This window comes from Prionailurus bengalensis, chromosome E1, assembly GCF_016509475.1.
Source record: "Prionailurus bengalensis isolate Pbe53 chromosome E1, Fcat_Pben_1.1_paternal_pri, whole genome shotgun sequence".
Classification (NCBI taxonomy): domain Eukaryota; kingdom Metazoa; phylum Chordata; class Mammalia; order Carnivora; family Felidae; genus Prionailurus; species Prionailurus bengalensis.
In genome coordinates, this window is record NC_057347.1 from 14,701,640 (window position 1) to 14,714,476 (window position 12,837).

The 12,837-nt window shown below is 62.0% G+C and overlaps 1 protein-coding gene across 2 annotated transcripts; it reads right to left on the reverse strand.

The window, feature by feature from the left end:
- Positions 1 to 135: 135 nt before the first annotated feature.
- HIC1 (HIC ZBTB transcriptional repressor 1) lies at positions 136 to 4,767 on the reverse strand. Of its 2 annotated transcripts, none has more exons than XM_043583449.1 (2): positions 4,617 to 4,767; positions 136 to 3,142 (listed from the first exon to the last, which is right to left on the reverse strand). In XM_043583449.1, exon 2 carries the CDS (start codon positions 3,120 to 3,122, stop codon positions 981 to 983), a length of 2,142 nt encoding a protein of 713 aa, XP_043439384.1. In that variant the 5' UTR covers positions 3,123 to 3,142; positions 4,617 to 4,767; the 3' UTR covers positions 136 to 980. The 2 variants fall into 2 exon arrangements, with proteins under 2 accessions (XP_043439384.1, XP_043439383.1); XM_043583448.1 differs by lacking the exon at positions 4,617 to 4,767 and adding an exon at positions 3,500 to 3,772.
- Between the last annotated feature and the right edge of the window lie 8,070 nt (positions 4,768 to 12,837).

Consider the following 12,837-nt stretch of genomic DNA (forward strand, 5'->3'; position numbering starts at 1 on the left):
CCTCTTGCGCATCTGTCTCTGGGGTCGGGGAGGGAAGACGCAAGTTTCTCTCTGCACCTGTATGAGGGGGTGTGTCTGGCCCCTCCACCCACCCAGGTCCTTGTGCAGGGCAGAAGAGAGGAGCGGGGTCCAGGGTCCTTGGTTACTGCTTTATTGCTGTTTGGTTCGAGTATAGAAAATGGAAGCGGCTCTGGAAGAGCCTGTGTACAAGGTAGGAAATATACAAACTGGGGAGGAGGGAGCTAAAGAGACCACGTTCCAGCCCAGCCCAGCCTGGGCTCGAGGTGGGGGGCCGCCCGGGGCGCATGCAATAAATATGGTCCGGGGCCCCAGGGGAGGGGGGAGGACACCGCGGGAGTGGGAGACCGGTGGGCCAGGGCTGTCTCAGCCCTCGGACTCCAGAGGGAGGGAAGGGTTGGCCCTGGGGCTAGTGCCACTTGTGCAAAATGAGGAACTTCACATTATCAGTCCCGGGGCGGGCGGGAGCGGGGGGGCGGAGGGGGGGCCCTCCGGCCGGCTCAGTCCCCTCCCCACTCCCCAACTCTGCCCGACGCTCCGACCCCAGCAGGGAGATTCACAGTGAGAATGGGTGTGGTCGCAAGGGCCGGAGGTAGGGCTGGGAGCGCCCCATCAGTGACACCCCTCCCTCCAAGAGCAGCGCGGAGCCAGGGGAGGGGGCCAACGAACCACAGGAAGAGGCGGAGAAGGGCCGGGGGTCTCCTTTGGTCAAAGCTGATATCAAAAATATAAATCTCCCTTCCCCCATCCCACCCCCGTCCCGGGGTTTCACCCCCCACCCCAACCCCCGGGCTAAGGCACAAAGCAGTGAGGCCAGGTGGGGCCGCCGCCACCGCGGCGACGCTGCCGCTGCTACTACAGTTGTCCGGCGCGGTGTGCCTGCTCGCGGCTGCCGCCGCCGCTCCCTAGGGCCACGGGCCGGGGCCACGCGGCGGCGGCAAGTCGGGCCGGCATGAGGCGCTCTAGGTCGGGGAAAAACGGTCGATGGTCCGGCCGTCGGGTCCGGCGGCCAGGTGCGCTCCCTGGCTCAGCACCTCGGCCGCCTTGTCGGGGCTGAGGCCCAGCTCCGCGGTGAACTTAGCCAGCGGGTAGAGGCTCTCCAGCGCCACCTTGGGGTCGTGCAGGAAGTGCGTGGTCTGCGCCAGCAGCTCGGCCGCGGCTGCCTTGTCCGGCTGCTTCAGGCTCAGCTGTTCGGCCGTGAGGCGGGCCACAGCAAAGACGCCCTCGGGAAAGTCGAGCTTGCCCTTGCCGTCGGGGCCGGGGACGCCGGGTAGCCCCCCCAGACCCGCCAGCGCCCCGGCTGCGCCTGCCGCGCCACCCACGGCGTGCATTTTCATGTGGCTGATGAGGTTGCGTTGCTGTGCGAACTTGCCGCCGCACACCTGGCACTCGTAGGGCTTCTCGCCCGAGTGGATGCGCATGTGCTCTGTCAGGCGGTACTGGCGCGTGAAGCGCATGCCGCACGCGTCGCACGCGAAGGGTTTGAGGCCCAGGTGGCTGCGCATGTGGCGCGTCATGGTCCCGCGCTGCGTGAACTTCTTCCCGCAGATGGTGCACGGATAGGGCCGGGTCAGCCAGTGCGTCTTCTCGTGCTGCCGCAGCGTGGCCGGGTCCTTGTAGCTCTTGTCGCACGACGCGCAGCGGTAAGGCCGCAGCAGCTCGCCCAGGCCGCCCGGAGCCCCAGCGACCTTGTCCCCACTGCCTCCAAAAGGGGGCCCCAAGCCGGCGGCCCCCGCCGCTACCTCAGCCGCCTCGGCCCTGCCGTACAGCGCTTCCTCCTCCTCCACGTGAGCTTCCACGTGCGCATTCAGCTGCTCCGAGCTGGGGAAGCCCTTGCCGCATGGAATGCACACGTACAGGTTGTCACCGAAGCTTTCAGGCTCGCCATAGGCCAGGTGCGGGCATGGGTAGCCCTCGAGGTGGCCACCGGGCGGGCTGGGGTCCTCGCTGCTGCCCGTCTCCTCGCTGCTGCTCTTGTAGTCATCGCCGTCGCCGCCCGCGCCTGGCCCGTCCAAGCTGCCCTGGTAGCGCGGCGGCGCCAGGCCCAGTGGGGGTACCCCGGGCGAAGCGGCCGGGTCCCCGCCGCGCTCCTCGCAGCGCTCGCTGGGGGAGCCGCGCTCCCGGCCCAGCTCGTCGCCGTAGCTGCCCAGGCCTGGCTCGTGCTTCATCCAGCGATAGAGAAGGCTGGGTCCGTCGGGGCGGCCCGGGGGCTCGGGTCCCGGGCTGCCGCCGCCGCCACGGAACGGGTCCGGAGGCGGTACAGCCTCCTCCAGCTTCTGGAAGGGCAGCGGCGGCAGCGGTGGCAGGGCGAGCGGTGGCTCTTTGTAGGCTGCGGGGCCGGCGCTGGGAGGACTGTCTGGGCGCGGGGGCAGTTCGCGCTCGCCCGGCGGCCGCTCTGGAGGCGCGGAGCCCGGCGGGCTTTTCTTGGACAGGTCCAGGCCGCAGAGCGGGGAGCAGCGGCGCTCCGGAGCGCAGAGCGCCGAGGCCGGGCCGGGGCCCGAGGCGTACAGCTCTGCGCAGTGCGTGTTCACTGCGGCCTCGGGGCCCGAAGACGGCTCGGCGGCGGGTGGCGGCGGAGGGCCGGCTGGGGACGAGTAGCAGGCCTGGATGACGGGTGTGGCTGCCCGAAGGCCACGGCCCGGCCTCCCGTAGGGTGCATAACCGCCGCCGCCGCCCCCGCCGCCCCGCAGGTGGCAGTACTTGCCGTGGCGCTTGAGGCGCTTTTTGCACAACGCCACGAGGTCGGGGATCTGCAGGTAGCTGGCGGCGGCCAGCACGGCGCCCAGGCTCGGCTCAGCCCCCGGGGCCACGGCCGCTGCCGCCGCTGCCTCTGCGCCATCAGCCAGGCGGCCAGTGTAGATGAAGTCCAGCACCAGACGGAACACCGCCGGGCTCACCATGTCATGGTCCAGGTTGAGCAGGTTGTCATGCACCACCAGGGACTTGAGGTAGGCGCTGCTGGCCGCCAGCACGTTCTTGTGCGCGCGGAAGAGGGCGTTCTGCACCACGATGATCACGTCGCACAAGAAGCCCTTGGTGCGCTGGTTGTTGAGCTGCAGCAGCAGCTGCCTCGAGTGGCCCGGCGCCTCCATCGTGTCCAGCATCGTCTGCCCAGCACACTCTCCTGCAGGGACACACAGCAGCCGGGTCAGAGCCTCACGGAGCCCCCGCTGCCTGTATCCAGCTGGGCACTTCTTCCCCACCCCCCACCCCCCACCAACTTCCCCTTCCCCTTCCCCTCAGCTAGGCAGGGGCATCGAGCACCGCTGCCTGGGCACTAGCAGAGGATCGGCGGCCTCCTAGTGTGGAAGCCTGGGCCGGTGGCCTGGACCAGAAGAAGGCGTAGGAGAGTGGCTGGTGGAGAGGGGGCCAGACTGGCCTGCACGCCCAGGCCCGGAGGCCACCGGGCCCAGGGGCTGGGTCCTGGGGACTTCCGAGGAGAAAACTGTTTGGGGGAAGTGACCCCTTCAGAGACAGTTACCCGATTTGAGGAAAATGTCCGCTTCAGGAAAAGTCATTCAGGGCCGAGAAGTTTGCCCAACTGGGATATTAGGGAGCCGAGTAAAAAGCGCCTCCCGCCTCGGGAGAAGTTGCCCCAGCTGGGGGAAGTGATCCAGTGGAGGGGAGCGCGGTGCCCGCCGTGGCGCCGCCCTGCCTGGGGGCTGTCAGGCCCTCAGTTGGGGCCGGGGCGCGGCCGCGGCGCGGGGAGCGGAGGCAGAGGCTGCCGTGGCGGGCAGAGCACGAAGGCCGGCCCCGGCGCGGGGAGGGCGTTATATCGGGGCAGGAGGCTGAGGCAGGAAGCAGGTGGGGGGGAGGGGGGAGCCACGCAGCTCCCAGGGGAGGGAGGGGGCAGCGCCCCGGGCGGGCACGGCGCACAGCCGGCTGCGGCCCTGACCCCGGCCTGCGCCCCACCCGCGTCCCGGCCCCGGCCTCGGCCTCAGCTCTGCATTCGCGGGCCCGCGCCTCCCTCCCCAGCTCCCTTCGGCCCCTTCTCCGCGGGAACTCCGCCGCCCCAAACTTGGGGAAAAGTTTCCTAACTTCAGACAGGCCGGGAGAAGCGCGCCAGCCCCAGTCCCTCGACTCTCAGCTTTTCCTCTCGGCCCCCAATTTCGGCAGCCAGGCGGCCCTGGGGCCTGGGCCGAGCCCTGAACTCCCCTGCCCGCTCGTTCGTCTGCCCACCCTGTTCCCCGCCTGGCCCGCAGGGCCTCGCGGCCCGTTACCTGCGGCCGCTGCCCGACCCAGCTTCCCTCCCCGTGGCGGTGGCAGCTCCTAGCCGGCGCCCCACCCGCCCCGCTGCCAGGCGCCGAGCTGTGCCAGGGCAGCGCCCCTGCCAGCCCCGCCCGCCAGCTCCCCTTCCCTTCCCTTCGCCTCTCCAGCCCATGTGCGGGCAGAGTCGGCCCCAGGCCGCTGACCCCGCCGTGAACCCGGCGCAGAGCAGCAGCCCGGCGGTCTTGAGTCCTCTAGGGGCGACACCCGGAGTCCTGAACGCCAGCCGCGTTGGGGCGCCCGCGCCGGAGGATGCGCCCGAGGCGGCCAGCGCGTGAGGACCGGGCTGTCCGGGTCCCCTGTCCCTCCCGGTCCCGAGTCTGAGGACCCACCTGGGGGGCATGTCGGAAGCCCCGGGCCCGGCTGCCGGCGGATCCAGGGGGGACGTGGCTGCGCTGCGCTGCCCTCCGCCCGCCGGGCCCCCGGTCGGTCTGTCCTGATGGTCCGTCCTCCCCGCGTCCTGGTCGCGTCTCAGCCCCGCCGCGCTTTCCGCACACTCTTATCTGGAGCGGCCCGGGCCAGCTCGCGCTGCTGCGGCTATGGCGCCACCTCGCGGCCGTGCGAGGCTCTGCACGACACAGCCGCCACCTCCCTCCCGTGCACCTGGGTTGCGAAGCTGTACCGGGGAATGAGGTCTACTCGCAGGTTCACCCCCCAGATGTGCCCACGTGAGAACCCAGGCTCCAGAACTTAGAGCCCCCACAGACTCTGGGGTTTTGAGCTAAACGCTCCCATGTACATTGCCTCGGCTTGGAGAAGTCCTGCCCACATGGAGGGGACACTGGTGACAGTAGATGGGGGGGGGGGGGGGAGGGCGCGGTTATAGAAGTCCTAAGACAAAAGAAGGTAGACAAGCTCTTCGGAGGTTCTCCTGACACATTCCTGGATGGGACTGTCCATTTATACCCACCCCACCCCCAACACACCCACCTTCACTCAGCCACATGAGTTAGGTACACACAGAATAAACCTATTTGCACCCAGACCCTCTCCAGGCACTGACAACTGCGGGCACGCATGTTGCCACAAACACACACCTGCCCCCTTCTTAAGTTCAAGTCCTGGCTCTCTGGGTTACTTAGGAGGCCGTCACATAGGGCCCTCCACGAACCTGGGCAGAGCTAATCAGCCCCACCCCCGAACTTGTAGGTTTCTGGAGAGACCCCAGGATATCCGACTGGGAATAGCTGGACAGCGCCTCTTGGTGGTCCCGCAGAATCGACCCCAGCCCCTAGATTCCCCGTGTGAGCCATTTTGAGGGACCTGCTTGCACTTGTCTCCAACACACTAACCCCAAACGTGACAGCAGGGCCGGCAACCGGGGATCCCCGGGCAAAGTTCTGCACCCCACCGAGAAGGCCCGGTTCTTGAGGTGATGCCCCTTCTGGGAGGGAGGAGATCCCGCACTGGCGCGTGGGCACTCGCACGGCTACTCCGGAAGTGGCCCCGCGTGGCCCCGCCGCCGCACCGGGCCTGTGAGTGCCAGGTCTCCACGGCCCCTGCTACGCCTCCTCCCCGCACCTTCTGACCCCTGCCCACACGTGGGGGGTGGGGGGTGGGTAGTGGGTCCCGGAGAACGCCTGCAGCTTCTGATTGGCTGCGCCTCTCTCAGCTGTCGCGAGCAAGAGGCTGGGACGCAGAGTTACCATAGTAACCGATGAGGTTCGCCCAGATCGCGTCTCTCTGAGGCCTTGGAGAGCTTAGCAACCGCCTAGGGCCGCTGGGCGGGTGGGTGCCGCGCTTGCCGCCCCTCGAGCGGTCCTCCACCCCCACGCCCCCGCCAGAGGTAGTAGCTGAGTCACTCACTGAGGGGCCGCTGGCGCGGCCACTCGCGGTCCCTGACAGACACTAAGGTCTCGGGCGCCCCCCAGAGGCTCTCTTTCCTTCGCTGCCATCTTCACGGCCTCGGGGCCATGGTCCCCGCCGGTCCTAAAGACTCCCACTGCGTTCTGACTCTGCCCTCACCCTGTTTCTACTCCATGTTCTGGATTCATTTTATTCCAGTCCTCTCCTCCATCTCCCCACGGTCCCCTCGCTAGGGTTGCAGTGAGCTTCCAAGAATGAAAACGGTAGGTTCCGGAGCTGCCGCCTCTAGGGGAGATGGCCCCCAACATGTTGGACGAGGGATGGATGTGTTCTGCACTGAGGTGGGGGGAAAAATAAAAAGGTGTATGGAGTGCTGGAGAAAGGCAGAAAGGCTCCTCAGAAAACCACTCTTTAAAGATGGGCTTTGATGGATGAATAGGAGTTCTCCCCCCAGGTAGAAAGGCAGTCCTGGAGAAAAGAACCACAGAGACAAAGGTTGGAGGCAAAAAAAAAAAGCAGGGGGCGGGGTGGGCGGGGATTCCAGGAGGCTAGATTCCAAAGGTTGTGCAGGACCTCTCCTGTAATCTTGAGGGGACCAGATCCTAGCCCCAAAAGGAGCCCCTCAGCCCAGTGTCTCTTTTGTGCAGTGTCCATTGTGCCCACTGTCTTTGATTTTCTTCAACACTCTCCAGGGATTCCCACTCCCTAAGTCAACTCATTGGCTCCATCCCTACCCTCAAGCTGTCCTTACATCTGTATGGGAGGATCTTACAGCCCTGCCGCTAGCTTTGCTGTCTTCCTGTGGCCTTCACTCTTCTTCAGTCTTTGACCTTTCCCTCCCTCCCTACTTTTGACCTACCCTACTAGCCTGGCACTGCTCCCCCGGCCCCCAATCCATCTCCTCCCTCTGAACACATTCACCCTCCAACATTTAGAACTTCCCTCAACTGATGGAGCCAGGATCATACATTTCCCTGTTCTTGTTCAGGGGAATTCTGCCCCACATGGCATAGGCCCTTCCTGTCAACTCACACCTCCAGAAACTCTCCTCCGGGAAGTGGTCTTGCCCCTCCACCCTCTGGAGACCTCTCTCTGCCCTCCAAGCTGCTGAGCCCTTGGTCTCCCTCACTCATTATAACCCTCATATGAGCTCTGCCAGTGCCCACAAACGGGTCCTAAATGGGGTCTGCTCGGGGCCAGGCTCCAAAACTGACACCTCCAACCTGCCTTCCTCCCCTCCATTTGCTGAGGCTTCCTCTTCCAGTCACCCCCTTCTGCCACCTTTCCCACAGATCCCCCATGGAGGAACCCCTTGCTCAATTTCTGGGGGGTCCAAGCCACTTTCCTCAACTTTTGTGGGATCTCCAGCTCCCAACTGGTACCTGGACACCCCCCCCCCGGCCCCCCCAATAGGCCTTCCTTTCTAGGCCCAGACTCCTTCTAAAAGCTTCTGAAAGCCCTGGGCTCCTCCACTCTTCTTCCCTCATCTCCCCGACGCCACAGTTCTACATGCTGCCTTAGCCCCTCCTCGGATGTAGCTTCCTCTCCTGTACCTCCTGCCCCAAGGTGACGGCACTGCAGTGGCCATGCGGGGTATAACGCCGCCGAGGGTCATCTTGCGACGCCACAGAGCCGTCGGGTTCAGGAACTGAGGAGTGGGAATGGGGGCTACCCGGAAGGCAGGGCGCTAGGTGGGATTGCACCTCCAGGTGTCCCTGAGTGAATAAAGGAGTAACGGACCGTGCGCCCTCCCTGCACCATCCTCCAGCCGGCCCCCAGCCCGCAGTTCCGGAAAGTTAACCCTTTGTAGGCTGGCACAGGGGCCCGGGCGCCCCCTCCCTGTTCCTGCTTCCGTGAGCCTTCCTCCCCCTCCCAGCTCCCCGTCGCCTTGGTCCCCCCCCAACCCCCCGCCTTGCCACTATAAATAGCCCCTCTTCCCGTTTCCTAAATTCCCTGCTGACGTCTGCAGCGCGTCAGTGTGTAGGAGCCGCGGCCGCATGAATGAGCCGCCGCACGAGTACTACGCGCGCCTATAAAAGCGGCGGCGCCAGCCCGGCTGCAGGAGGCGAGCGGGAGCGGGCGCGACGCGGCCCGACAGGTAAGTGGGACTGACCGGCCGACGGGCTACCGATGGACCGATGTACGGACACGGACGGGAGGGCAATGAGGAGACCGGCAGGCGGCAGGTTGGAGGCCCCCTACGGGGTGGGGTTGGGAGCAGGGTGGGGGACGAGGATCCCCACGCAGCTGGTGGAGCCGGCCGGAGGCGTACCCAGAACCCCGTGCAGCAACCTGCCCGCGCCCGGATGAAGACGCAGCCACTTCGGAGGAGCATCGAAGAGAGGACGGACCCCAGAGTCCCCGCGACATTTCCTGGGGCTCCTGCGCCATCCTCCCAAGAAAGTGGGGCGAAGGTGCTGACGCCCCAGGCGAGGCGCCCCCTCCTCCCCCTCCCCGCAGCGCGGTGACTCAGCCTTGCTGCCCCCGGCCGGCTGAGCCGGGCCGCCGGTAAAAGACAGACGCCCACCTTCCCGCCGACCCAGCCACGGCTCTCTCGGGACCCCCACCCCGCATCCAGCCGGGCACCCCCTCCCCGTCCCATCCCGTCGGGCTAGTCCCTTAGCGCCCCCGAATTCCCGCCTCTGCGCGAGGAGCTGTCCTCTCAGGACCAGGCGGGGGCGGGGCCTCAGACGGACTGCCCCGCCCCACCCCACTGACCCCTCCCCCGCCGCCGGAAGTGCCTCTCCGCAGGGACATATTTGACGTCACAGGGCTTTGACGTCAAGGGCCGCGTGCCTGTCTGCAAGCGCTGGGCCGAGAAAGGCGGGAGACGCGGGGGAGGAAGAGCAGCAGCGCCCCCAGCTGCGGGCGACGGAGGCACCCCCGCCCGGGCAGCGCGCCGGCACCTTGGCTCTAGACTGCTTACTGCCCGGGCCGCCCTCAGTAACAGTCTCCAGTCACGGCCACCGACGCCTGGCCCCGCCCCAGGACCGCGGACCCGGCCACCTGCCGCGCCCCCGGCCCCTCTGTCCCCCAGGGTCCCTAAGCTCTGCGCGCGCTGCCCGCGCCGCCGCTGTCCGCGGTGCTGATCCAGCGCAGGAGCTACGATCCGGCCGTCAGGTCCCTGGTCACCAGAGGCTACGAGGGCCGGCCAGCTTACACGCACATCGCACAGCCCCCGAGCCAGGTCCCCGTCGCGCGCGCTACCCCCGCTCCCCCCTTCCCCAAAATTCTCTGCCCTGACGACTGCCTAACGGGAGCTGCCGCGGTGCCGTCAGCAGCGCGCGCCCCGCCCCCGCGTCTCCAGGGCAACCGTGGCTTTCGATTGTTACTGTGGGAACCGGAGGTAACAGTCTACAGCCATGGTCGCCCCGCAGCACGCCCACGCGCCGCACCGCGCTGGGATCTGCCAGCCCCGGAGGGGGGAGACCAGGAGGAGCAGGAGGAAGCGGGGGCGGCAAGTCAAGATCGGATGTATCTGCCGGGGCGGAGGGAGGTGCGGTTCTGCGGGGCGGGCTACCGTAGGGTCTGACTGCTTGCGCATCTACCAAGGCAGAGAAGGCACGGTCTGGGGCGTATGTCTGACCGTCCGCCTCAGTGACCATCCTGTTTTCTTAGCCAAGAGGGTTGCAGCCAGGGGATGGCGAGAGAAGGGGTAGCTCTGAGATTTGTGTTCTTTTTATCTCCTCGGTGGGAGGGAGACTACTGGGACCTGAAGGCCTGGGGACTGAATGGAATAGACGGAGGAAAGTTTTTCTAAATATGCCACAACTTCATTCTTCCAGGACCCCCTCGCTGGGTAGGCAGAAAGCAAGACTAATCCTTGAACTCATTTCCTGATGGAGTCACAGCCTTCCCTCACTCTTCTCCCCACTCGTTCTTCTATTCCATGTAGGATGATAAGGATTCCCAAGCCTCAGGAAGCCAGTGTGCTTGTAAAGGTAACCCGGTCAGTAAAGCATTGTCTGAATGTGTCAGCAGCTTCACCTCAATCTGTGCTGGATTCCAATTTGAGATAGTGACTCAAATTAGCCCTAAAGTGGGGGAGCGAATGTGAGAAGGGCTGAAGTCCTATTGGTCCGGGGAAGTGTGAGGAACTTCTTCAAAACCATGCTTATGTCATCTGCCACCACCATCACCACCCACTGCAGGGGTTGACTGATGGGCATTGGGTGCTGGACCTCCCTAGGGACAGTGCTGGGGAGTGGTTAGTGCAACCTAGTCCTGCCGCTCATTAATCAATTTTTTTGTTACTTCTCCATACCCCCTCCTTTGCTAAACTACTTTTAAGACAATTGGTGCTGGTCTCATAGCTAGTCAATGCCCACATGCTTCCTTCCTCCCACTCGAGGACCCTGGTCTTAGATTAAATGTACTTGATTCTGGAATCCAGTGGACATCTGTGGACAGACTGTAGTGTATGCAGATATGAGTAGTGCACTGGGAAATAGGAGGTCCAACCTGGCTTCATCACCAACTGGTTATTATTTAAGGGGCTGTGTTGTTTCTGAGCCTTGTGCAACATGGGATAATGATCCTTCCTTCTTGGCAGACTTGTGAGGATCAAATAGGATCACGTGAGTAAAAGCCTTTGGAAACCGCAGAATGCAATTTCAACCTAAAGTATTCTACTAGGCTGCTATGTCTTTGTGAGGGTGTGGTGGCACTGGCAAGACCCCAACACTGGGCACTTAGGCAGAATAACGGGAGGGGAGCACACCTTTCTGAGCAGATCTGGGACTGGGGCTGTTGAGGGGTTCTTTGCTCGGGGACTCTCTCAAGAGCTTTAGGTATCTAAGATGGAGTGAGAGGTAGAAAAGAGAAACGGTAGGGATATTCTGAAAATACCAAGTTGATTGCAATTCTAACCTATCTGGAGAAGATGGTCAGGGGAGGAGAAACCAGAGGACTGATAGTAGTTTTTTAGTATCTTAGAATTCACTGAGTGCACCCCACCCCCAACCTATTTTATGGTAGGAAGGTGAGACCCAGACCACATATAGCCCAACAGTAGTGAGTGGTGGGTGCCCTCTGCTCATCTTCTACGGTGCAGGAAAGAAAACAATGACTAGCAAAGGTCAGGAATGTGAGTTCTGGATCTGAATCCAAGATTGGGTAAGTTACTTAGCTTCTGTGCCTGTTTACTCAGTTGTAAAATTAATAACAGTATCCACCTCAGGAAGTTGTGAGATTAAATTGGGCAACTCAGAAGATTGTGCTTATCACAGTATCTGGCCAGTTAGCACTCAATAAATGGTATTCCTTTTTCTGTCCTCTGGACATTTCCCTTAGTTATAAATTGAAACTATTAGAATAATTCTTACCTGGAGAGCTTTCTCTCCCTCCCTAGTAGAGTGCATGACAATCATGTGGGTTCCCCACCCCCCCCCACCACCAATAGCACATATTTACCAGGCTTTTACTCTAAGGCAGTGGTTTTCATAAGTTGTGTTGCATGGTAACGTCCAGAGTTTGCCAAAATGCAGATTCCTGGGTCCCAGTGATTGACTCAGTAGGTCAGGAGCTGGCCCCAGGAATCTAAGTTTTGACATGATTCTGACACAAGTGGTCCACAGAATGTGTGTGTGGTGGGGGGGCAATAACCCCTAACAGAATCCGTTGTTCCTGGAAGACATGACAGGACAGGATGTATCTCACTTGTTTGGGACCAGGGGACATTTTCTGTTCTTGAAGCAGGAGGTGAGGGAAGGAGAATTCTCCTCACACCAAACATGAAGATTTCCGCCCCACCTAATACTGTTCTCTACCGTCATCCTTCTAATTTTAAGCCCTGACTAAAAATTCATTCCCCACTATTACCTTGCCCTCTCTCCTTTAGTCCTCAAAATAATTCAAAGTAGCAACTGCTGTGGTAGCAATTGTCATCATTTTCATACCTCGGGACATTGCTAAAGGGGGCAGCCCACGACTGCCATGGGGGCATGTGAGCTCTGAACTGCAGATCCATTGTATTCCATTCTGAACTGCTTATTTCCAGAGAAGCCAGGAATCTGATTTGTGTGGGTGAAATTCTGAAAACCTTAAGTATCAAAAATTGAGTATTTTTAAAAATCCAATGGGCCAAATCCAACAGGTCTGTAGGAGCAATTCAGTTCATTTCTGAGTCTCCTTTTTTTTTTTTTTTTGCCAAAAAAGGGATCCCTTTAAACACCAAGAGCAAGGCAGAGGCAGACTGTAGCAAGGGAGAACTATCCTCCCATCCTCAGTTTCTGCTGTAAAGGTCCTAAATCCAGTAAGCTGGGTGTCTGGTGGTGACTGGGGGGAAGGGGGGTTGGTAACTCCAGCTTTTTCATCTTAGACAAGTGCTATGTGTAGTGAAGAACTCAGGATTAGGGGCAATTTAAGGGATGTTAGTCTGATTGGCTCAGGGCAGGCTGGAGTATTTGTGCTGTATCCCCTAATCCTAATTCCTACTCAATTACTAACCTCCCTGGGGGCAACTGTGCATGAGGGTTAGACCAGGGCCTCTTGTAATCTTTCAGAAAAGGAACAGGCGGGTGAACCTGCAGAGGCAGGGCTGAAATCAGTGCAGGGCGGGCCACAGGTGGAGGCACTAGAAGTAGGGCAAATAGCAAAAGTGGACCTAGTGACAGCTTAGGAACAACTAACTGTACTCAAGAACTGGAGGGGCTCCTTAGGCCTTGGCTGGATCCTTGTGGAGTAGCATCAACCCCAGAAACTCTGTAGATGAGGTCAGGGCTGTAATAGGGTTTCTTCTGTGCAGGC

Coding starts and splice junctions, on each gene's coding strand:
- HIC1 (XM_043583448.1), bottom strand. CDS start 3,536: ATGACTTTTCCTGAAGCGGACATTTTCCTCAAATCGG. Junction 3,143..3,499: donor GGACATTTTCCTCAAATCGG/GTAACTGTCTCT, acceptor GTGTCCCTGCAG/GAGAGTGTGCTGGGCAGACG.